The sequence below is a fragment of the Trachurus trachurus genome (assembly GCF_905171665.1).
Source record: "Trachurus trachurus genome assembly, chromosome: 1".
Classification (NCBI taxonomy): domain Eukaryota; kingdom Metazoa; phylum Chordata; class Actinopteri; order Carangiformes; family Carangidae; genus Trachurus; species Trachurus trachurus.
In genome coordinates this window covers 18,607,179-18,633,698 of record NC_139891.1, presented here as the reverse complement: position 1 = coordinate 18,633,698, position 26,520 = coordinate 18,607,179, and the positions used below count along the sequence as shown (strand labels likewise).

The 26,520-nt window shown below is 39.2% G+C and overlaps 2 protein-coding genes across 2 annotated transcripts; one reads left to right on the top strand and one right to left on the bottom strand.

Annotated features, from left to right (window-relative positions):
- Window positions 1–667: 667 nt before the first annotated feature.
- On the top strand, window positions 668–1,744 carry LOC310984116 (5-hydroxytryptamine receptor 4; the record flags this gene model as incomplete). Its single annotated transcript, XM_083969240.1, has 1 exon — window positions 668–1,744. One exon carries the CDS (start codon window positions 668–670, stop codon window positions 1,742–1,744), a length of 1,077 nt encoding a protein of 358 aa, XP_083825366.1.
- A 6,255-nt stretch (window positions 1,745–7,999) lies between these two features.
- adra1d (adrenoceptor alpha 1D) lies at window positions 8,000–16,753 on the bottom strand (the record flags this gene model as incomplete). The annotated part of the gene is made up of 2 exons (XM_083972348.1): window positions 15,448–16,753; window positions 8,000–8,550 (listed from the first exon to the last, which is right to left on the bottom strand). Exons 1-2 carry the CDS (start codon window positions 16,406–16,408, stop codon window positions 8,000–8,002), a joined length of 1,512 nt encoding a protein of 503 aa, XP_083828474.1. The 5' UTR covers window positions 16,409–16,753.
- Window positions 16,754–26,520: the final 9,767 nt, after the last annotated feature.

The following is a 26,520-nucleotide window of genomic DNA, read 5'->3' as shown; positions in this document are numbered from 1 at the left end:
TGTTCATTAAAGTCTGTTCCAAATCAGCAGGGACATCTATTCACACCACTGGCACTTAGAATTTGTCATATGTGTTCAGCTGTGTGACATCCTTTAATAAACAATGCTTGAACTCAGAGGACTAAAATTTAATAAATTCATAACTGTTCCCTGAGGCAAACACACTGGTGAAATGAAATGAATTGCTAATATTCTTACAAACCTCACTTGCACAAACTGACATGCAGGTTGCAAATTCCCATTTCCAAATGATGATAATGATACATGTGGAGAATCCCCCACCTTATCAGGCTATTCGCTTCTATTTGGCACTTCAAAAATATTGCAAAACCGACTAATGCATCATTCTCATCATCAGAATATCAAGATCTGTGTCGATGTAAAGGGTTTTGCTCAACCCAAAACATTTTAGAAAAGGCAGCTATAACAACATTTATTTAATACGTTTCGTGATTCGTGCATCATAGATTTCAGCTCAAAAATACATTAATGACAATTTGGAGAGGATGTTTGGTCTGAAACTAATAGGATTATAGGTGCACTGTTCACAATATAATGACAAGAATATAACCAAAGTGCTCTGAAATGCCTGACTAACTGCAATGTCAAACGAAAATGTTAATTTCTTACACCTGTATCTGTGTGTTTTGACAGGTTTGATTTTACCATGGATAACAACAGCTTGGAACTGCTTGGGGATGCTAACACGTCTCTTCAGACTGAACTTCAGTCGTGCACCACACTGAGGAACCAGGTCTCTCGAATTTCCCTGTACGCCTTCCTCTCTGTTGGCATTGCTTGCACAGTGGTGGGAAATTTCCTAGTGGTCTTGTCCATTGCCTACTTTAAGCAGTTGCAGTCACCCACAAACTCCTTCGTCATGTCCTTGGCAGTAGCTGACTGCCTTGTTGGACTGGTAGTAATGCCTTATAGTATGATTCGTACTGTGGAGGGATGCTGGTACTTTGGTGCCCTTTTTTGTCAGCTTCACTCGAGCCTTGATGTGATGCTTTGCACTGCCTCCATCTTCCATCTCAGCTGCATTGCCTTTGACCGTTACTATGCTGTCTGCAACCCACTAGTTTACTCTTTAAAGATGTCTCGCAGTCGAGTAGCTCTCCTCATTGTTGTATGTTGGGCTGTCCCCATGCTCATCTCCTTTGGCCCAATAATGCTAGATCTTCATATCTCTGGTGTGGACATCTTGCTCCCTAAGGATGTATGCGTGTTCTTGGTCAATCGCATTTATGCTGTCATGGCCTCCATGGTAGCTTTCTACTTGCCAATGGCTATCATGCTAATAGCCTACTGGAAGATTTTCAAAGCTGCCAAACGGCAAGCCAGACAGATCAGCGCCATGGAAAGCCAGATGGCAGCTGGGGTGGGGAAAGACTCAAGCAAGAAGCAAAGACACCGAAACACTATGAGGAGGGAGAGAAAGGCAGCAAAAACATTGGGTATCATTATGGGGGTATTCCTAATCTTCTGGATGCCTTTCTTTACAGTCAACATTGTGGACCCATTTATTGAATACAGCACAGAGGTGGTGGTCTGGGATATATTTCTGTGGCTAGGCTATATCAACTCATCTCTAAATCCTTTCCTGTATGGTTTCTTCAACTCTTCCTTTCGTAGGGCATTCCTTATGTTCATTGGCTGCAGGGTGTGCCTACCTGGATCCTCTCCTGGGATGGAGCTATCACACACAAGGAAAGATGCAAATGAACGTGCAGATCAACCATAAAATTGAAATGATATCTAAATTTTTTGTTGAGGCATAAAAAGATAATCGTGTAATTGTATTGCAATGTATTGCGAGTAAAATAAGTAAGGGCTATAGATTTTGGGGAATCAAAGGCAAAGTTCAGTGTGCTACAACCAGAATTTCTATTAACAGCTAGGCGAAATATGAACAAATTATGAAAAATCTATATGAGAAAAATGTGTGAGGTGAGACTGCAACCATTCTCAACCTTTACTTTAACTACAATATTAAATCACCCCTTTACTTATGGCGTGCTTTTTTTTTTACATCACCTGGTTTGATTTTGTAACAGAAGGATAGGCTGTGCCATAAGGGCTTTTTTCCAGTCTTAGCATTGTCAAGTGAATACGTTTTGGATGATTTCCATGTCGTACTATGGCTTGGAAAGAACAGTAGCGCAAAGTAGAAAATGTGCTTGTAATATTAGATGAAAGTCACACCAGAAAGTAGTTGTGAAGTGGAAGTAATTAGCCTATACATGTATCCCATATATTTATGGCTACGGAAATTCAAATGATTGCCACTTGTGTATGTAACTACTTTACAAGGCTGGGAAACTGCTAAAAATGATTTTCTATGAGTGAGGAGGAGGGTTGAACCATACCTTAACCACAAACAGATTTTATATAAATGAAAACAATTTGCAAAAAAGAAAAGTGACATTTCTAGGCTGATTTATAAGAGGTGACATAAATTGAGAGTTTTGGTGTCTCCATCACAGGTAGTAGTTGAAACTCTCTTTTCTGAACATATAACCTGTACATTGTGAGTTCAACCATGACATAAAGACATGACATACAGATCAAGATTATGAAACTTAACCTTTTGTTATTGTCTGGCTATAAATGTCAGTTTGGAAGTATTATCATATTCTTATTATGTTTTGTTTGTTTGTTTTATTCAGGTTGTGTAGAAATATTTCTGTTTACATTTCTTTTGTTGATTTGTTATTTTACACAAGGGCAATTCAACACCAATTTAATGCAACACAACCTACAGCATGAGGGGCGTTGGGAGAGTCTGACCCCCCTGATAAGCATGTTACAGCCTCCTCAACTCTGAACTCTGAACTCATGAACACACATTAGCACACACACATATCCACATCCCTCACCCCTTTCCATTTCAACTGACGTACACTATATGTCTAGAGACTATTTATTAATTTATTATTTTATATTTATTTTCTTGTTTTTGTTTTTTTTAACTTAAGCTTGCTGCTCTACATGCTGCTTTTAATTGCCCCTTGGGGATAAATAAAGTTTTTTGCTTGACTGATTGATTGATTGATCATGCGCAGTGAGACAACAGAGGCTTAATTGTTGTAGAGAGACATTATTTACACATTAATATTGAGTGTATTTTTTCTTGTTAATAGTCTTGGGTGGCTGTGGTTTAGTTATTTACCCTCTCATTGCCCCCCTTTCACTCATTACCTTTTATTTTGATGGGTAATAGAAAAATGTTAAAGTACAGATGCACTGGATTCTAAATATTTCCATTAGGAAATTGATGGAAAGTAATTAGGTACATTTACCCCAAGTACTATAATTTTGACCTCAAAATTATAGTACTTGGGGTAAATGTACTTGGGTGTTCTGAAAGGCACTATATAAATCTAAGTTGTTGTTATTATTATTATTATTATTATTATTATTATTATTATTATTATTATTATTATTATTATTATTATTATTATTATTATTATTATTTTGAGGTACACAAGTATTTATTTTATGTTACTAAATACTTCGACTCCTGCATTTTCGAGGGAAATTTTGTACTTGTACTACAATAATTCAACAGTTTAAATTAAGAAAGCAAGGTATTCTAAACACTGTAACACTTTGAGATGACTGTGGCATGTGCCTGCGCTGCACTGGATTGTCTTTCACCCTGAAGAAGTAGTTGATGCCCGTATTATAATTTACACTCTGCACTGTAAGCCTGTGAATATTCTCATTCATCTGCACTGTAACTGTAAACTATATCTTCACAGAGGTATCAAGCAACTTGTAGTTAGCCTCAGTAATTAAAGTTAAAGTTGATGTTTTGGCGTCTGTTAGTGAGTTGCTGATACTGTCACTATGTTGTATGCTTGGAAAACAGAGTATGGGACTATATAGGACTAAAAATATGATTTATTCACTATTGTATTTACCTTACATATTTTAATAGACTATGATTATACACAAACTGAATTTGTTCAAAGCATTACACAGCCCTAAAATGACATGTTCATAAAATCACTTTTAAAACTAATCACATTTCACTTAAAGCAGAAGTAAGCGATCCGGTCGTTTTGGCTAATGCTGCGTTCCAGGTAGGCTTTTGAAACCGTAAATTACAGCTTCAAGTCACAACTTACGACTTTGTAGCGTTTCAGGCATCCCACTCGTGTTTTTCCGACCTGTTTTACCTATGAAAGTCACTATAACTGCCACTCGTAACTTCCGACCCGTGAACTCGTACCAGATCGAACTGGTACGACTTCACAGGTCGGAAAAACACGAGTTACGAGTTTCCTTGAACGTACCATAACAGTCCTCGCCCCTACGTCACCACATTCACGGCGTCCCTTGGCTGCACACACAGCCCTGCATGCTGTTCTCTCTCCTCATTGGATAAAAACTGTAGGATACGATAAATGTTTTCTCCTCGGCTCAGAGCAGAGCAGAGGGACTGACAGACCCGTGTTTCGGTCCAAACACTCTATGTAAGTGATTGCTGTCGGAGGATATAACTATTTAAGACTTATATTAACACAAATATATCACTTACTTCTGCTTTAAATTAAATGTCATTCATATTTTCAATAAAATGTGTGTGCTAATGGACATTGGGAAATTTAAAAAATAAAATAAATATAATCAATAAAAAGTCACTACTAGCAGTGAGATAAGTTGGTTGGCTTATTCTCTTGTACAACCTTCTCCAATTAATGTGTTCCGTCAATGTCTATATGGCAGTGTTATTTTTCAACACCTACTTGATAAAGACTAAAGGGTGTAAATAAAACTATGTAGTGAAGTTGTGTTTTGACCATGCTCATGAAATCTACACAAAAAAATGTTCAATAATGGTGCGAAGCCTGCGAAGCTAGTTCAGGCAGCCAACCCAAGCCGCGCGCCCATCCTGACCAGCTGATCAATCACATGTTCCCTCATTCAAGTAGGGCGGGTTATTTAAACCCCCCAATTTACCTGCTCATCCCTGGCTATGCTGCCGCTGCTGCTATTCTCCGCTGCTATTGCCTATGGGGTTTTGCAAACTCACCTCCTCCCCAGCATCCACCTGTGGGCTCTGTCTCTATGATCCCCTGCGGGGGGTTTTCTTAATTCCCTGTAATGTCTAGCAAAGCAGATCATTCAGGGAACGATTACTGAGACTGAGCCTGACGCCAAACCTGCAGCCATGCTCAAGGATACCTATGCTGTGCTTCAGTTTGCCAAGCTTATGCTCAATAAATTATTTGCTGCCATTTCAGAGTTGTCTGACGTCAAGAGTGCTAGTTCTTCAAACTAAATCTTTTGTGATGGCTGGAGGAGGCCTGCAGCCAGCTCATCAGGCTTGATAGCTGGCACCTGACTGGGTGTGGCCACCAGGCCAGAGCAGAAATGCTCAGCTCTGGGAAGCCACTCTCTCTCTGCACTCCGGCCGGGTTGGACCTCCAGCACAACCTGTGGGGGGTTTTGGGGCCTTTGTTTCTTTGTTTAGTTGTTGGTGTTGGTTTGGGTAGGCTTTTTCACACACATTCATACATACATACATACATACACACAGTCTCAATCCTAACACATACAAGCACCCATGCCACACTACATCCTGATTACGGACAGCATAAACACAGAACATGGCAGCCTGTGATGAGTTGAGAACTGTAACTTTTCTTTCTTTTCTGCTGCTCTGCTGATGTGGAAATACACAATGTAAAATAAAATATGTACTTTTTGTGTGTTTTTAGCAGTTAATCTGCTTCTTTTTTTATCTTGCTCATGTAAAACAGCCATTCATAAAGCATCATTTGGTATCAAGTTCAGTTTTTTCTAAATATTTCATCCATCTCTGTGGTGATACTTCCTGGATGAAGTTTATAAGTCTTTAACAGATCTCAGATCCTTCTCTCTCTCTCTCTCTCTCTCTCTCTCTCTCTCTCTCTCTCTCTCTCTCTCTCTCTCTCTCTACTTAACTGGATTCACTGTGCTCTTGTAGTTATTTATATTTCTTTAATTAGTCAGCAGTGTGGTGAGTTGTACTAGTTATACAAAAAGTCAATCTAGCAATCTAGCAGGTTATCTCAGACTCAACAAGGGGCTGTGTTTCCGTGGTAACAAACAATCACATCTGCTGACAATTGACATGACTCAGTGTGTGGTTTTACATTGTTGTAAAGTGAGCAATGAGATTGGAAAGAGTTTCTGGAAAACCAAGTAACCTGAAACTAGCTGTATTCTGCAAAACACTCCCAGTACACAGAAAGCATACACAATTAGCCTTACTCAAGGTAGTCAAGAACTAGACGACAGCTGTGTGCAAGTTGAGTGGTTACAATGTTGAGTCATTTCTTTTTTGTTTTGGGACAGACGGTGGAGTGAAAATAAATGGTTCAAATAACATTTGTTGAAGACCACAACAAACAGCGTGTGAACAATGATAGCTAAGCTGTGTGTATCATATCTGGATTTTGACTCTGTAGCCCATGTGCTGACAATACATCTTTGCTTTGATGTTTTAGTGCAAGATAAGGACCTTGTTTTTTTTGTCAACCCCTTCTCTCTCTTTATTGAAATGCATTTTACCCTGCCATAAATGTAAAATATATATTACAAATGCAAAAAATAAAGATTACAGTATGTGGGATGATTGTGGTAGAATGAAGCTAATAGCAGGGATTCATTGAGGTTTGCTTGTCTTGATTGTGTCTGTCTCTCATTTTCTCTTCATTCCTTTGGGTTTCTTCCGTGTGTGTGTGTGTGTGTGTGTGTGTGTGTGTGTGTGTGTGTGTGTGCGCGACTTTGAATAATTATATTCTTCATTTTGCATAGCAGTCTCAATCAACAGATTCTCATCACTCAGCTGACAGACTGAAATAGTGATAGTTTCCTTTAACTCTGTTGGTATTTTATCTAAAAAGAAACCATTTTGCTTCCCAACAGCCTCAATTTGTCACACAGGTGAAAAAAAAGTGAGGAAGATAAAACAACCCAAACAACATTATCTGTTGAAAAGAGCAAATATTTCTTTTTAATTCATGGGTCAAACTATGAGAGTGTTTTTCTGTTATTCAACTGAAAATCAGAGGTAGATGCAACGTGTTCCTTTTCGTTCACTTTTAATTTGACATAAACATAACATTAGAAAATACAAAAAAAAGCATAATTTCACATTAGCATTCTCTTGGCGGAGCAAATTACAGTTAGGGCCAAGCAGACTCATGTCAACACAAGTCAAGTCCATTTTATTCAGCAACAATTCATTCAGTTATCTCGGGGCACTGTTCACATAGAGCAGGCCTCGGCCGTACTCTTTACAATACCTTTGATCAGTTATTATGGTTGTTCATTCAAAGGAGTGTTCATATCAATGCCAGGTGAACATATAAATCCAACTTTGAAAATAAATACTGTGCACTATCTCTATTCTATTCTCAGCTGGCCTCTTATCTTTTACAATGCCTCGTCAGTACAGAAAAATGGCACATGAAATATCATAATTCATTTAACATGGAAAATTGCACTTATGACTCTAACTTTTTACTGTTAGATATTAAAATATATGTAATAGTGAGGTTTTTTTCTCAAATCAACTGGACATCAAACAAAGCACTCACCATTCAGTGGTCATCACACAGTGTCAGCTGGCTAATACTAAAAACACACGAAAATAGCAATAATGACACTGGTTTATGTTAAAGTCTTACCAAAAGTGCATTCAACAGTCAGCTGTGGACTGTTGTCTATGCACAAAGCTCCAAGTGACAGCAGGAAAAATTAAGTCTGAGGAGTTGGCACTTCCAATATGTGACCTTAAGCAGTCCACAAGAATTTCCATCCAAATAAACATGATGGTCAAGAGATTAAAAAAAAAAAAAAAAAAGGGTCCTGTTTATGCTGGGGTCAAGCCATCACTCTCAGTCCACAGCTTTAATCAACAATTATGCCCTATCTAAGTTTTTCTTGCATGTCGGTCCATTATGGCCGTTGGAAAATAAATAAAAGATTCTGTGATGACCCTCTAAATGTCAGTCTCTTTCAGGCCATAGCAATCTGCCAGATCATAGAACTGGAAGCTGTGCTGCTCACAGGAGTTGTAAATCCCCATGGAGACAGTGTCCACTATCTCAATCCGGCCCACTGCGGGTGTGGTACCTTTTCCTGTCCCTCCCTTAATTTTATTTGACAGATTGTTCACTTTCTTCTTGAGCTGGACAGAGGACTTTTGCAGGGGTGGAAACAGACTCCATCTCTTGAAACCTAGTGAGTGCCCTTTCCCCTTGTGTAACAAAGAGCTGCCATAGGATTCATGCACAGTGTAGCCAGGCTTATAGTCTGCTCTCTGGTCCCTTGTTTTTCCTCTTACAGCCGTCCGCCACCTCTGGTCGTAGAAGCGACGCAGGACCCTCTGTCTCTGGTGACACTGGCACCTGAGGAGCCGAGTGAAAGCCCTTTGGAACTCCTTGCTGGAGCACGGGTAGATCATGGGGTTAATGCAGCTGTTGAAGTAGCCCAGCCAAAAGACCACTTTGAACACAGTCTCAGATGGCTTCAGTGCTGGGAAGAAGGAACCTGGAGAGGAGGGTAAGATTTGTGAGTTAGCCAAATGTATAGTATATGCACAATACCAATACTGCTATCAATGTTACATTAAAGTCCAGAGAGGGGAAGGCAGAGTGTATGTACAGCAGACTGCAGGTTAAATACTGTATATAATAAGTAAAATTGTTTATCACTTTTAGGAACCATATAGAAAAGCATTATCACTAAGATCCTGTATTGGTTCCCCTGCTGTTTGACTTCACACACTACAAACAATGCAGCACTGTGGGCAAAATTGAATTACGCTATTATACTACAAGCATATTTTTCATCCACTTGACAGTTGGATATTCACAGCATTATTTATGTAATGATTCATTGTGCGGCAATATCTGTTTGGCTGTGTTTATAAATAGGAACAGAAGAGGTTTGTGGGTTGTGACTTTTGTGAATGGGATTGATATTTACAGAAGATGCTTCAAGTATAAGCCCCAGTGCAGAGAGCTTTTTCTTTTCTGTATTTGCTTAAGTAGATTATGTGGTGATGAAACTTTTTTTTTTTGAATGCGAAATGTTTGATTTCTTGGTTTGACCTGGCTGCTAACAATGTAAAGGCAATTTAAATTTCCCTCTGATGTATGCTTTTTCTGGGAGGATACATTAGTTGTCCTACAAGGTGTTAGGTTCAAGGTGTATGAGATATCTTGTGTTCTGGTTCATGATTAGTCTTAAGATTGCATATGTAATACTTTCCTTATGCACAGGTTTATACCAACCCTGTTTTTGCCGTCTTTCTTTGTATACCCTGAAATATTCCATTATGCTAGTTGGGGTAACCCTAAATCCCCACAACATAAATAGTCAAAACGTTTTGTTTTCTTTTTTCTTTTTTTATGAAAACTTCTTCCTGTACAGTATGTCAATAACCCAGGATGTCATTGCTTTGCTCATATCTTTATACTTGCAATGGCAATTTTGGTATGATATGCTATTATTCATAGAGTGTTGCTTTTCTGTTTCTTACAAGTTGTTCTTGTCTTCCCTGGTTTGGATCTAACACAGCACTGACCCTGGACACAGAGAGGCAACATTTCACAGTGCTAATGTCAAGTCTGCACTGCTTGGAACCAAAAGTGGCTTGTGTTTTCAGTGTAGTAATGGATTCATGCCGTTTTGACATCAGCTACCAAACTGTGCACTAACAAATGCAAAATATGAGGCCTAACATTTACTTGAGAATGTAACCTGAAAAGTGAAACAGAGCCCTCTTTTTCTTGTAATGTTTTCTTTAGCTTGTACAATGTACAGTATATAGCAGCTGCTACATGTCTGTGACTTTGCTTTCATTTCTGTAAAAAGACTCATCTGTAAAGCTGTCCTGACTCTGAATCTTTAAAGATTAAGGTGAATAAAGTGATTAAAGGAAATTATGTTTCCCATTGATTCTTCACACTGTGTGACATCACCTTAAAGGCAGACAGCAGATGATTCATCATTCTGACGCACAACTGCAACACCATGACAACAGGTAATTTTTTTTTCTTCCTCATTTTTTTTGTTACATTGCCTTGAAGATAAGACTATCTTTAAGTCTGGTGTCTGCATGATGATTGGCATCTTTAATCCCCTCTGAGGATGTATCTTTTTATATTCACACCAGCTCATACCCCAACACAAATCATAATGTCAAGCAACAGATGATTGCTTTGAATACACACTGAAGGCTGTTGGAAGAGTTTGGGGTAATGATGGCTCTTTTGTGTGAGCCGACAGAATCCTGATCAGTCCGCAGTTACAGAGCTTATGGTATTATCTCCCTGACATTTCATGTTCTGTGTGAAGGTCAACATTTGAAACAGCTCAACCTCAACTTGAGGCCACCGAGGATGGTGGTCCAGTGAATACCTGAGTTATTGTATGCATTCATAAGCCTTATTCATCATGACATATTGTAACGATCATATTAGCCTTAGGGTTACTAGTATTACCATAAATTATACAACCAGACGATATATGATATAGTTTACTTTTATTATGTTATTAACAGATTACATTAAAAGTCCAAAACACACAATGATCTGGTCTGCCTATCCTTTCCAACTTCCCCATTCACTCTATGGCTCTCAACCACAACTCTGGTTCAAGTTTTAAAATGGGTTAAACTGATTTAAAACAAATTCTAAAACACATAGTCTACTGTATTTTTATGCAATTATTGCATGGCATTGAGAATGTCTGGGACCATGACAGTATGACTACTTTGCTAATGTTCATACAAATTAAGGAAAATGTTATCCCGTGCAGCTATGGCTTCTTGGTGTGATTTCTAAGAGGAATAATATGCTAGTATTATGATCAGTTTTGGTTCTGTTTTGTTTTTTAATTGTATTTGTGAACAATAGTAAAAAATATATAATATTACAAGACTTACAAGTAGGAAAACTTTGAGTCCTTGTTAAACAAGCATTGCACTACAAGTAAATTGTACAGTTGAATACAACATATTTAAAGGACAATTCCAGGCAAATTCAACCTTGGGCTAATAGTTTACTAATATTGTAGGTCTAAAAGAATGAATCTGAAGATTTTCTTTTTAATTGCTCCTGTTATGCAGTAGTTCTGTCTGTTCCCGCATCGCCACAGCAGCGTATAATGGGAGCGGACGGATCCTAGGCTGTTTAGGCTATTTACATCCCACAAAACCGCATTTTTTTTCGCAGACAATGTCAGATGGCTATTCAAACATGCACTGAGGGTTTGTTTAGTTCAAGAAAGCAGACAAGTTTGTAAATGTCGCAGTAATACAAAGTCTTGCGCGAGAGTCAAGTTGACGGCTCACTATGTTTACAGGTCGTCTGAAGCTCCCGTTTTATCAACAAAGGAAGATCAACTCTGAGGCATGAGGTTTATTCTACAGTACCTGTAAACATACTGAGCGCATGAACTTTACCCTCGCGTGAGATCGCATGAGACTGTATTTACAAACATTCTGTTTAATTGATTCAAGCAATATTACCCGGGAGGGTGTGCTTTAACGTCATTTGAGCACGACAGTGATGCGGTCAGGGCTACCCTCGAGGGTAGCCTAATATTGCAATTATACAACTATTGCCAACAAAATAAAATGTATCATCAAATTTATTTTGATGGACAATTTGCTCTCAAATTTGAAAGGTTTTTGCGGGTGTGCTTCCCGTTTCCATGGGAATACATGGGGTCCGACTAATACCTGAAACACAATCAGTCACGTCAGTAGACTCCTATGTGTAATTGAACCTAGTTTACCTCTACAGCCAATAATCCAACCCTTAGTAACGACCTAGCAACAAAGGATTTTCTAGTCCCAGATGACTGAACTCTGAGCTGACGTTAATGTTTTATCACGGTCTCTGATTTTCCCGAACTAAATCAATACCTCGTCGCCGACACAGCTGGGGGAAAGCCAAACATTTCGATTACTCCAAAGCCCAAAAGTCGCAAAGAGAGAGAGAGAGAAGAGTTATCTTCCGTTTTATCCAACAAAATATTCAGCTCCAGGCCATATTTCATTTTCACCGCACTTACAACTAGTATCTCTCTGACTGTACACATACGGAAGGGAACAGCCTCTCGGCTAAAACGGGGCAGTTTACAGCAAAAAATGGTTATATAAAGCAGAAGTAAGCGGAATGTTTGTGTTAAATAGTTATATCTTCCGACGGGAATCACTTACATAGAGTGTTTGGTCTGAAACACGGGTCTGTCAGTCACTCTGCTCTGCTGTAAGCCGAGGAGAAAACTTTCCTTGTATCCTACAACCTTTATCCAATGAGGAGAGAGAACGGCATAAAGGGGCGGTCCTCTCTGTGTGTGCAGCCAAGGTATGTGCGTGAATGTGGTGACGTAGGGACGAGGGCGGGGACTGCTAACTCCATCGGCTGACAGGAAGTTAGCCAAAACGACCGGATCGCTTACTTCTGCTTTAATTGTTCTAAAATTTGAGTTTGGCATCTGAAAGGAGCCCTCTACAGGAGTTTGATTTAGTTTGTAATTTATTTTCACGAGTAACATAACATTTCTAAAATAATAAAAATAAGAATCCATGGATGGTTACCATGGAGATGGATAAAACAACATGACATGGCGGAGTAATATGTTTAGCGATGAGTTAGGCGTGCTGTCATGCTGATTTGAGCACGTTCTAAATGTCTTGTTGACCAATCAGATTGCTTGGTCGGAACTACTTGTATAATGATTATTCATGTGCAGTTTGTTCAATAAAAGTATGCTACAGTAAACATATATTTTTCATTTATTCTGTTCAGTGTTTCAGGGTACCTATTAGCAGGGAGACTCATGTATCGTTAATATGCACACTTTTTTTGCTCATTTATCACAAATCATATCGTCATCGCAATAATGAACATCGCACATCCGATGACACTGTGTTCTAATTCATTCCCTGTGCAATAGGTTTTGCTTAATATTTTTATCCATTATACTAGGAGAGAGACGGCATTCAAAGTAGCTTTCAAAGGCTCTCTGCCTTTATTCCATCACTTTCTGGCAGTAGAAGAAACAGTACTTGTGAGTCTAGTGCACTAATATAAGCAAATGGTGTTAGGGCACTCTCCCTAGAGTTTCTGATTGCATCATCACAGTAAAAGGTGCCTGAGTGCCATAGGAGTTGGTAAAAGTACATGTCTGCCTTTCAAAGGGTCTTCCTTTGCAAAAGGTTACTCATTAATGATGCCTTTATAGAAACCCCCAACATCAGTTCATTTGGTGTGGCTAAGTGGGGTTTGGACCTTTGGGTTGTGGCTGCTCTACACTCATGGATCCGTCATTTAGTAAACAAACAGTGACTCCCCCATGAATGCATGAAAACAACACTATAATACTTTACTGATCCCCGCAGGGACTTCGTGTTTAAACTACTTCCACCAGGGACTTAAAATGTTCAGGATCAAATTGGAGAACATGAACAGCATATCTGAAGGGAAGCAACAGGACAGATGTTTTCCATCGAGGAGCTTAAACCCCTGTAAAAGTTTTATTACACTTTAACAATCACAGATGACAACGATGTTCTTGACGGCCTTACTTCCTCTGTCATTCAAATTAGAGTCCTCTACCATACCGAGAATCATTAATGCAAAAGAACAATTTATGACAGAACATAAGATAATGGTTCGTTTTGGCTGAGCCCCCCTTTTGGAATACAGATTTTTCAGAACAGTGCCACATTATGAATAATGGTCTCAGCCTTGACATCTTGGTTGATGTTTCCCAGGAGCAGCTGTATAACGTGATCACAAACTCCAGTTAATATAGGTAATTTAAAAATGCAGATGACAATCTATATGATTGGAGATTGTTTGTTAACTTGAAATGATTGTTTGTTATAATCAACATGAAACTTTTATGCAGAATAGTCTCAATGTATAATTATGGAAGAACATATGAATACATGTTTAGATCATAAATGTAAAAACTCATTCATGTCTTCACTTGCCTCAAGTCAGATGAGGATGGGAAGTCTTCATTTATCTTAGATTTCTGTATACAGATCAAATTAAACTTGCCCTTTTAACCCCCATTGAGAGAGTGAATTCATTAGCAGCACCCATTTCATTTCTTGCACCCTCTCTCCCCCTGCAGGTTTTTTCTCTAATAATTTGATTCTGAAAAATTTAGAGGGGGCGGCAAGAGTGAGAGTGCTGTGAGTGCTATACCTGATAAGATACTGGCCATTTATTCATGATGGATTTTTATAATCGATTACTTCAAACAAATGCACAAAATTAAAATTCATGAGGCTGCCATTAGTGTGTGTCTCTCTGTGCCTGCTATTTTTGTTAAGTGCAGCTTACATGCAGTATTTTTCTGTTTGATTTATGTGTGGCCACAGAAACCTGCCTTGGTCATTTACACTGAAGGGGCTTTTCAATGTGCCTTGATTAGAGAATAATGTCTTCCCTCTTGTTATATCTTGCAGATCATTTCAATACCTTGTTATTCCTACTGAGGGCAAATGGCTTTGTTTTTGCAGGATTTCCTGTGCCATTTGATGATTTTTTTAATTTTTTTATTTTGCTGTGGTCTTTCCCTTTCCCTGCTATAAATGTGACCCAGGTACAACAAACTCCTTTCAGTGAGTCATATTAGTGTGTGAGGTTAAGACAGCTGTGCTGCTTTGTAAGGTACTGGGAGCATTTAGTTTGAGTGCTCATTACTGAAGAATGTCAGTTTACTATGACTGCTCTTTAAAAAAATGTGTATATCAGCCAGTCCTCAGAGCTCTCAGAAAAATAAGAGACATGAAAGAAACCACAGTAATGGTCACATCGTAGATTTGGCCCTTCCTGAGCATAACATTATAACAATCTTGATTTTCACCCTTTCCTGGCATAGAATCCAAAATAAACAGCAAATGAAATCCGGCAGACATGTTTTTTTTTTCATGTTTCCTGTTATGCCCAAATGTTTCTGTGAAGGCTTTTTTTTTTTTTTTTAATGGATAATAATGGATATCGTATCTTTTTTAGTATGTTTAGTGTAATAGTGGTCTGCTCCTGTAGCCACCAAGGCTATTTTTATAGAAATTTACCCAGTTCTCTTGGGGAGCTGTCTGGAAAAGTTTAATCAACCAAAGTGAAGCACAGTTATTAATAATTCACACTGAACATAAATCAGTTAGAAAATATCTAATTTTATTGCGGATGATTTAGCACCCACCATATAAGGTGCTATCAGTCATGGAGTGATTCATAAACTCCAGACTGCCAGTGAATGCATTTAAGATGGTAGAATATTTAAGAGTTTGTTTGATGTTGTTGAGAAAAACAAAATTTGACTGGGATGACATGAAAGAGTGATGACCCTCGGTGCATCTAGGGAGACGCACTGAAGCTTTAAGAGAGAAAAATGTAAAGTTATAAGACATACCCATGGATAGAAAGAAGAAAAAGGGCAGCCAGCAGAGGATAAACATCCCCACAACGACGGCGAGGGTTTTGGCCGCCTTTTTCTCCCTGGAGAACTTCATCAGCCGCACAGAGAGCGAACTTCGGAACGGGTGGTTCTTGTTGCTCTTGGAGCTGCTGGCCGGACGCGCGTCCTCCAACACGCTGCGACAGTGTATCCGGAGAACCACTTCCATCGACTTGTTTCTCTCTCGCTTGACGCCCGCTTCCAGGCTCTTAGTAGTCCTGCGGGCCACCACATACACTCTAAAATACATGAAGAGGATGACCATTAGCGGGAGGTAGAAAGAGAAGAGCGAGGAGAAGAGCGCGTATCCCGGCTCCTCCGTGATCCTGCACACGCTTTCGTCAACCGGCGGCGGTTCCTTCCACCCCAGGAGCGGTCCCACAGAGATGACTGTGGATGATACCCACACCAGGATTAAAATAACCACCGCCTTCCTTTCTGTCATAATGCTGGGGTATTTAAGGCAATATTTCACCCCTATGTATCGGTCGATGGAAATGATACAGAGGCTGAGGATGGATGCGGTGCAGCAGAGCACATCCACCGCTGCCCAGATGTTACAGAACACCCGGCCAAACACCCAGCATCCCAGAACCTCTAAGGTTGCAGAGAAGGGCAGCACAATAATGCTCAGCAGCAGGTCTGCCATGGCTAGGTTGACAATAAAGAAGTTTGTAACAGTCTGCAAATGTTTATTGCACACTACAGACAGGATTACCAAAATGTTCCCAACGATGGCAACCAAGATAAAAACGGAGAGAAAGATCCCGACCCCGACAACCTGCGGGTCCAGTGTGAAGTTCCTACATGTCAAGATGCTGTCGTTTTGAAATATTCGCTCCAGAACGGATCCATTGAAAGCCTCTGTAAAATAGATCCCATAGCTGCTTTCGTTCCTCAAGTCAGAGTCTGACATTTTAAAACGCCATAAATAGAACTTTAGAGTAAGTTTACTACAGAGAGCAAGGCGCAGTCTTCAGTCTCTGTCGCCAGCTGGGCAATTTACGTGCGTCCTCGCAGTCATTATGTGCCACAACTGAAGCGGAGGGTCTACAAAAAAGTCCATTTACCTTCAGGCATATGCATGTATGATGAGGAGAGTGATACGTGTAAAAACAGAAGCCTGCAGTTCACTCAATTGAGGATGAGACGCTGGAGAAAGTATGCGCATTTTTAGATGCAATAATAAACGAAGAAGAACAATTCTAACAACATTTAGGTCCATTTCAGCGCATCTCTTCCACGCAACGGTTTTTCACTGGTGGCATCCCTTGAAACAACTCCCTGATCACAGTCAGAGCTTGGTAGAGCAGGTCTGAACCCACAGCTCCACCCACACATCACACATTTTCTGTTGCGTTCACAGTCTCCACAAGAGAGCGTCTCTTTAAACCTTGACATGAGTTTTTAAGAGGGACTAATTAAGACCGCTGACACTTTTCATCTTCATCCTACTTTTTTTATTTTATTTTATTTTTTTATTATAAAAGGTGGTAAATGTCAAACCCTTTTCTATTCACGGTGTATGTATGCATGTCTTATAGTCATACAATACCTAAAAGTACAACCCAGTCGCCAGAAAGAAACGTTCACTATGGACTATTCTGCAAACTCCAGAAAAGTCCAGGATCAACGTTTCCGAGCGAAAATACGTTATACGCCAACATTACGTTGCCCATTCATTTAACGTGAGCCAATTGCTGCGTTCATTATCAACGTTTTCTACATGTGGCTGTACAACGTTATTTTTTCGCTGGAAAAACAACATTTTAGGATATATTTGGCATGGTTTTGATGACTTTTTTAGCGAGAAATGTGTGTTTTAGTTTCCAAATGTATGTTGAATTAATGCAAATAAGCTTCTGTTTGTAACATATTCTGCGAATTTGAAAATTGAAAACGTATATATTCAACATCAACGTTTTCTACATGTGGCTGTACAACGTTATTTTTTCGCTGGAAAAACAACATTTTAGGATATATTTGGCATGGTTTTGATGACTTTTTTAGCGAGAAATGTGTGTTTTAGTTTCCAAATGTATGTTGAATTAATGCAAATAAGCTTCTGTTTGTAACATATTCTGCGAATTTGAAAATTGAAAACGTATATATTCAACATTATTCATTAAGCTTTCTGGCGGATAAAATGTGATTATTTGGCACTATTTGAGGACATTTCTAGCGAGAAATGTGTCTTTTACTTTACAAATATGTTGAATGAATGAAAATTAAGTTTTATTTGTAGCCTACTCCAGCGATATTTTATCCGACTGATTGGACTCTCTGCCACTATGCTGTGGGCACTGAATTATGATTATGACCTGAACCACGCAGTCGGATTATTATATATTATATATATATTATATTATATAATTATCGGAGCTGTATAATAACGTTACTTGAGATGTTTGCTGGAGGCTTAACTGCTTAGTGACAGTTAAAAGAACATTTCCTCACGAAATAAATGTTTTGTCTTCTCGTCGTCGTTGCCATAACAACGGCTATGCCGTGTAGTAGGCTACAGACCCGTTTCCGGGTTGAAATCATGGATGTATTGGTTGAAATGTTACAGAATACGTAAGCTCTTTGAGGCCAATCGGCCGCGATGAGTTCCGTGTTTAACTGCTTCACCATTCAATCATTAGAAGCAATGAAAACTGTAATGTGATCTCAATTTATCCAACAGTGTAGTAGTCTTTTCTCTCCAAATTCCGAGATGCAGCCCGGACCGATTTGACCGACGCACAGCTTGCTTCCACCAGGCATGGAAACAAAAAGTTGTTAATTTTAGCCAAATATCTTTATCTGATACGGTTTATTGCTGCTCGTTAAAAGAAAACGTTGTAAAATATATATATTCTATATCATCACCATTCATTTATTAATCATATGATAGGAATTGTGACGTCTATACCCCGGCGCCAACACAGCGCCATCTAGTGTGCCGCTGACGCAACAACATCACTCGTTTAAATGTGACAGAGTGGGCCTATAAAATGACAGATTATTGTGTACTGTCTTTCTATTTAATAATGTGCACACTATGGTCATGGTAAGATGTTTAATGTCTTTCTATTTAATAATGTGTACACTATGATCATGGTAAGTTGTTTAATGTCTTTCTATTTAATAATGTGTACACTATGATCATGGTAAGATATTTAATGTCTTTCTATTTTACTATGATCATGGTAAGATGTCAACAAAAACAGTGTGAAATCATCAAGCTAGAAAGCTCTTCAACAAAATACAAATGATTCAAGTCAACTCAAGTCAATTGTTTTTTATTCAAAATAAAAACCTCCTTCCTTCCCCCTCTTCAGACACGCACAAAACGAACAGAACAGAACAGAACAGAATAGAATAGAACAGAACAGAATAGAACAGAATAGAATAGAACAGAACAGAACAGAATAGAATAGAATAGAACAGAATAGAACAGAATAGAATAGAACAGAACAGAACAGAACAGGTGTTGTCTGGGGAAGTGGCTGCATGAGCACTGCTGGTAAGCCTCTGATAGCCATGCAAAATAAACCCTCTTGATGCACTTGGGCCAGATGTTGAGATTAGAACAGGGAGAAGCTGGACTAGCTGCTACACACAAACAGGGACGAGGCAGGTCTGGTTCTGGTCAGTCCACTAGCGGCTGGACTAGCTGCCACACACAAACAGGGACGAGGCAGGTCTGGTTCTGGTCAGTCCACTAGCGGCTGGACTAGCTGCCACAAACAAACGGACGAGGCAGGTCTGGTTCTGGTCAGTCCACACACACACACACTCATTCACTTTCAGAATCACTGTCAGAGTCCATAAGGCCTTCATTCATATCAACATCTTCTTCTTCTTCCTCCTCGTCCTCATCTTGACTCAGGACACTTGAGACTGCCAGTTTTTTGTAGACAGTCTTCACCTCCGTCATCAGCGTCTTTGCTCTGTCCAACTGGGCTTTCAACGTGCACCGCAGTCCATCAAAGGCCTCAAGGGTGTGTCCTGACGGCAGAGCTGTTGAATGTAAAAATAAAAAAAAAGCATATTGTTTGTAACGGGTAACATTAAATGATTTCTGGTAAGTACTGAAATACTGTAAACAAGACCACACAAAACAAAGTAAACATTATAAAAGATACAGTATCTGAGTGTGATGGCAATGTGTGGCTTTACTGGTAACTGCCTGGGTGCAATGCTCTGTGAGGGGTGCCCATTTCATTATGCAGGTAAGTTTTGCTCTCGGTTTGTTTTCGAATTGTACCATGATGCCATATTGAATGTCAATACAGCTTCTATCAGTGATTTTTAAATCATGGTTAATGTGTCCGTAAGATCAAGGCCCAATCAAACTCACTCTCCTGGTATTGTGCGGTGTTGGGAACAGATCCCCAGTCAAGTTAAATATTTTAAAACACACACCTGCTCCCACACCTCTGTTGATGGGGTCATTGCTTCATTTTACACTTGTTTTACTTCATTTCAACACTTCACTGTGAGATGTTGGTCTGGTCAATAGACCAAAATGTTGACCAGTCAGAGATTATGCGAGTATGGGAGCAAGTGGTAATTTTTTGTACCAGTCCTTCCTCAGTTTGTAAAAGCACTCATGATATTTTTTGGGATGAAATCCATATATGTATAGAGTATGTGTATGAACAAAATGATTTAATTTTACTCATTAAAAAGCATATTTATCAATAATCTACAAACTACAGAATGCATTCCAAAACAAAAGAACAAAAAACATTTGCAATGTTGTCTCAAATTTTAAAAACACTTACAGTCTCTCAAAGACTCATTGTTGAGGAGTGATTCTCTCAGCTGTCTGGAGTAGCAGCAAAGGGACAGCCAGTGCTGCTGCATTTCTTTTATGAGAATCCCTCTCTCTTCTCCAAGACGCCTTAAAAGCATCACTTTATCAAAAGCGTGCCTTTTCGTGGTCAAGGGAATGTCAGATTCTGTAATAAGAAAAAACAAAAGGAGGAAGTGATGTTATGAGTCAGAAATATGAATGCAATACATTCAGAAACACTACAAGTTTAGGTAAGCCCATACCCTTATCCCATGGCCATATTGGGTAATCTGCAGCCAAGATTTCCTCAGCAGCGGCGACAGCCTCTTCCTCCGGCACCAGCTGATTGTAGAAGCTGATGCATTCAGCAAGTTTGTTTTTCTCCCTCTGAATCCTTGAGGCAAGACGCTGTCTGGCTTTGCTGCTGTCTGTAATATAAATACACATCCAAACATTGAATAATGACAAATACTGTAACTGTTACGGAGGATCAAAATAAAATGTTGGCATACGCACCATGCTGACGATACTTGTCATGCTTTTTTCTTTTAATGTTCAACACCAGGCCCTCCATAATGCGCTGCAGCCCAGGAGCATCGTCTGGGCTGATGTTTGATGGAGCTGTTCAATAAATATATGTATCAGAGGTTAGAAAACATACATTTAAATAAGTCAAGAATTGTCATTTAATTTCTAACGATGCATACTTGCTGCAGCCCATGATTGAACATCTTCAACCCACTGCAGGAGATCATGTTCGGTTAGGCCCAGCTCGCTCTTCAGAGTGTCGAGCTCCTTTCCCTCCTCGTCTGTCCTCTTCAATATCTGTTACGGATATTAGAATTTTCTTACTTAATTTCAACTTACTCCATTTCACAGGATTACATTTAATACAATGGCCCTCTTCAACAATATCTTAAAGATATTCTTTCTCAAGAATATCCTGCTCAGCTGGACCAGCATATCAGGTCATTTATCGAAAAAAAAAAAAACACATGGTTTGATGTCATTGGTTTTTTAGCAGCCAAAATCTTTGAATGATATGGTATATTTTATTCTACCAAATGCAGAAAATAAATTTAAGTAATTACGTTTTTTTGCACAAGTGTTAGCTGTCAAATTTACATATTCCTGAGTGTGCGTAGATTTTATTCTTAGCTGTAAACAAATCCTGGGTAGGAAAACATTGCTGAATGCCACAAACTTCAGGACTTAACATTATTCAGATGTTCAGAAATTGTACCTTGACATATCTTTGAGACAGGTATTTATGTAGGCTCTGTCTCTTCCTCCGATTCCACCCTCTGGCCTGCAGAGTGATCATATCTGTGCGGGCTGAGTGAGGGGGATAAAGGTTACATTCCAAAGTGTTGCAATATAGATAGCTTTCAGCATAACACTTCACTTCCAATCACAAATGTACAGAGCCTTATGTGAGCCATATATGAAGCTAAATGTTACAAATCCTGTACTTCAGGCCAGTTTGCAGAATGCATGCAAAGTTTACTTACTGGATTTGGTCATGTATTTGGTCGTCAATGCAACCCGTGACAGGAAGGCATTGACCTGCTCCACCTCCTCACCAACAGTCATACCTAATGATTTTAGAAAAAATATGAACAGTTTTAGATTAGAACAAAACATGTGTGATTTGAAGGTAATTTTGCAGAGTAAATACAAAAGCTCAAACAGGATAAAATCAAAGATCTGGAAACCTCAACTTCCTTTTGTTTTAATGAATACTTTTCCTAATACATGACATCACAACCTGTCCTCTTTAAACAATACATGTCTCTGTAGTTAAAGTATCAATGACACAAACACAAAGTCTAATCGGTCAGTAGTTGCACCAGATTTAAAAAAAATAAAATCATAGATTTTAGAAGTAGCTGTATTTTACATAACTTTCCTTCACTGAGGACAACCCCAAATTAACGACCTAAATCTAGTGATCCAGGAATCATGTTGAAGTAGTCACAGTATTAGTTAGAAATCAGATTGAAATCAGAAGAGGTCAGCCTTGTAATAATGTTTGATACCATTATGAACATGACTGTCCTCCGTTTTACTCAATCTTTCTGCTGCATCTTGGGCAACTAACCTGCTCCTTCCTGATTGCGGCCGCCCCATTGCACCTGTAGAGCAATGAGAAATCATATGTAGAGTTTCAAATAAAATAAAGCACTAAAAAGAAGAATTATAAGTGTTGAATTGCGAAATTGGCAATTTTTGAGGCTTAAAGCCATGTGGTTATGAACTTTTGTAAAACTATTTAAAGTGGGAAATATTTTATTCATTCATAACACAAGCAATACATATACAAGGTAAACAATAAGGTTTACATTGATTTACCTCACATTTGCCAGAGTGGCCCTTGGCATGCATCACCGACAGGAATGGCCGGTGGTTCAATAGAGGGACCAGCTGTGGAAAGGTCTCACAAAGTCGCTGTAGGTAGGGGTAGTACCTACACATTATGTCTGTGCAGATAAAGGTAATGTTGTACGCCCTGTCCAGCTCCTTCTGGAGGAAGAGGGGGTAGGCGAAGATTTCGCCTCTGAACATGTTCAGTGCCTTGTACAACATGCCATGCCGACAAACGGCCACCTCCACACCCTCCTCATCCACTTTGGAACCTGATTTTTTAGCGGTCTCTCTTGCAGCTGTCCATTGTGACTTGCCACACACACCTTTTCCAGAGACCTACGAAAACATTTTGAACACATTAAAACATGTGAGTATGCTTAATCCTTTTTTAATCTACTCATTAAAATATATAATATGTTGACCCTTTTGAAATCTGATATTTGTACAAAATTGACAAAATGTGTTACTACTAAAGTTTGGTGGGTTGGTGAAAAAAAGTCTTGTGTGGAAGGAGGAAATTTCTACTACAGTTCTGGTGGCTTTGTTTTTACAGAGTTTTTAAACTTGCATGTTTGATGTTTGACATCAAATTAACAATGCACATATTATAAACCTTCTACACAAATCTGTGTGATCTCATCTAGTTTCTGACATTCTTTATCAAAATACTTCAATACGATATTAGATCATGAAGTGATTAGAGCATGTAGACGATCTGCTAGGATTGTTTGCTAAAGAAGATAACCTCAGTTACTTTAGTTTGCATTTTTATTTGATCCATTTTTGATATACTTAAATCTTGTTAAAATTACTTTGTTGAATAAAATAGATGTGTTTTCATTGAAATTTTACTTTCATGTTTATTGAAGCTACCTTTCATGTTGCAAGAGTGCACTTTATCAGTGTTGTTTATCTTTTAGTATGTTTATGTTGTTTGCAAAGGTTGGCAAAATTGCAACTATTTAGATTAAAATCTGTTCAGAAAGGTTCTTTAGCCTAAACTGTCTGTTTTTCTTTTTTTCAATTTAAGATCAGGTTAAATTCAAAATTGTGACTTTTTTTTTTTTTTTTAATCGTGATATGATATTTTTGCCATATCGCCCACCCCTAATTTGATCCATGAACTATTCATGTGTACACATCATTAGAAAGACTCACAGGTTGCACTCTCTTCCTCAGATCCTCGACAAATTCTGCCACGTCCTTGTCATTGGCAAAAAAAGCTCCTTCAAAGAAGGCCTTTTCGTCAGTTCTGAAAATAAGAAAAGGAGAGTTCTTAGAGTTTTGGCATTACTTTTAAAGACCCCCCCTCTACAAAAAAAAAAGAAACGAAAGGAATACCCTTTAGTCCGATTAAAACGGTACATCTTCCGGTTCCCATCCAGCGATATCGCCGATGGACACTTAGCACAAGCCGGGCAGGAGAAGTGCTCTTCCTTTAGTATTTTTTCTTTCTCATGGCGACAGTAGGTCCATTCCAGAAAGCTTCTCTGAAGGCTGTCACCACATACACTCCCAGACTATTGTTAACAGAATCCAAGATATGAAATTGTTAATTTTATTACCTCTGGAGAATATTATGTGTCATATAAATTTTTATAACAAGAAAATGTATAACTGAATATTAAGAGTATTGTATGTCTTACACGTCCAAAGTGGCACGAACGGTAGTCCAGCATTTTAACAAATGCCTGCCGGGACAAAGCTGGGGCAGTGACTTTCAGCTCCTCAAAAGACTGGAATACATCAATCGTGTACAGTGTTTGAAAGTCCACATTTCCAGGCCAGTAACCACTAGCCTGGAGGTCCATCAGCCCTGGAGTCCACGATATGAAGCAGGACTTGCAAGTGATTTTTGGTAGTGACAGATCATATCGTCCTGTGAAGACAAAGGAAACATTATTGGTGCAGGGGATGTGGACCCAAAAGCAGACCCATGATGCAGGAGTTGATTGACAAAAAGGATCAACAAAAACATAATACTGTATATTGGGTGAAAAAAATAGGATAGAATAAATAAGGATCTGTCGACCACCATAGAAAACAAGTACCAACAACATAGTCAAGCCCTTGGTCTCAAACAGGGGGGGTCAACAAGTAAACCTTAAACAAAACAGAAGGAAAAAAACAGAACCTGGAACAAGTGACGCAACAAAGGAGAAAAAGGTAGGGCAGATGCAGACGTGACAAACAAATACTCAGTAACACACAGGGCCAAGACCATAACAGACATTTTCTAAATTAACATATCGTCACAAACACATCTTAGCTTGATGATTACCATTTATGGTGACCAGGATGATGGCTTTCCCTACACCAGCCGTTTTGTTGGCAGCGTCACAGCCGCAGATGTGACTTGGCCATGCAATTGGTAACAGACATGCTAAAAAATGAACAAAAGAGAGATTAAATAAAGCAAATAAGAGTAACTTTCTTGAACCACTCATGGAAAGTCATGCCTTTATTGAATAAGATCTGAAACAAAATTACACAAAGGCAGGATCTCCATGTGTTAGCTTAGTACAATGTAGTTTGTGTGATGTTTATAGTTAAAAGTGAACACAACCACACTGCTCCAACTTACCTTGTTCACATATTTCATGTGCCCCATTGTCACTCTTGACAAAACATGTGGGTGGGATTGGTTTATAGAAACCATCCAGCAGTAACTCTCGATTGTGCAAAACAAAATCTTGATGGAAGGAAACATCACATTTGCTGCAAAACAGCTGTTTTGGAAGGCAGTCCCGACATCTGAGTACTGCCTGTTGCACTTTGCAGTGAGGACACAGCTCACTGGGGATTTTCTCCGCAGAGAGCATGGAATCCAGGAGATGTGGCCTAGCATTATCCCATTTAACGTCAGACACCGTCTGACGCATATCCCAGGTTCTTGAGACTGTCTGCGTTTCCGAACACTGTAAAGGGTCGTCCATTAAGACTTCCCTCAGTTGCTCAAGCTGACAGTCTGGAACAGAGATACATAAGTACAGGTTCATTTATAAAGACATTTAAAAACAGCCTGGTACAAAGTGCTGTACATTGTTGGCATAATAACAGATAGCGAAACAGTGAAAAACTAAAACTATTACAAAACAACCCCAAAACAGATTAAATTGCAGTTTACACAGAACCAGACCTTATGCTGGGATAAAAGGCAGTGAGTAAAAGTGAGTCTTGGGGTTTAACAGAAGGAGACCCTTCTGATGTGCAGAGGTACACATCTCAAGGACATCTACGCTTGGACCTCGGTACCTACAGGAGCAGCAGGTCAGCTGCCTTGGACCACCAAGCAAGGACGTAGGGGTGAAGAAGCTCAGAGATTTAGGGTGGGGCAAACAAATAAAATAACCTAAAAATGGGACTCTAAAAAATGCACTGGCAGCCAGTGTATGGGAGTCCAGGATCACTATGAAAGCATGGACTAGGCCTACTGGTTTACAGTTCCACTGTGAAATAAAAGCCTTCATATTGTTACAGTATTCCCAACCCCAGAACCACAGATTAAGGGACAGTTTTGAGGACTTACCAATAGTCTGCTGTGCCTCTTGTATGTCTGACAGGGCAGCAGTCTGCTGTGCCTCTTGTACGCCTGACAGGGTAGCTGTGCAAAAGCAGATGAGAGCATGGTTGGTAGCTGCATTTAGAATTTTGGCATATCAAATAAATCACCTTTACAGTCCTTTTTTCTCAAATAAAGCCATTTTTACAATACCACTCTGAACTTTTAAGAACAAATACATCTTATACATCTCTTCACAATAGCCAGCTGTCCCAGGGTTAACTTTATTTACCCTCTGTTGAAGAGGTGGCCTCATCTTGAGCAGTGTCCTTGTTTTTTGATCTCCTGGATGATCTGGATCCTGCTAGACATAACA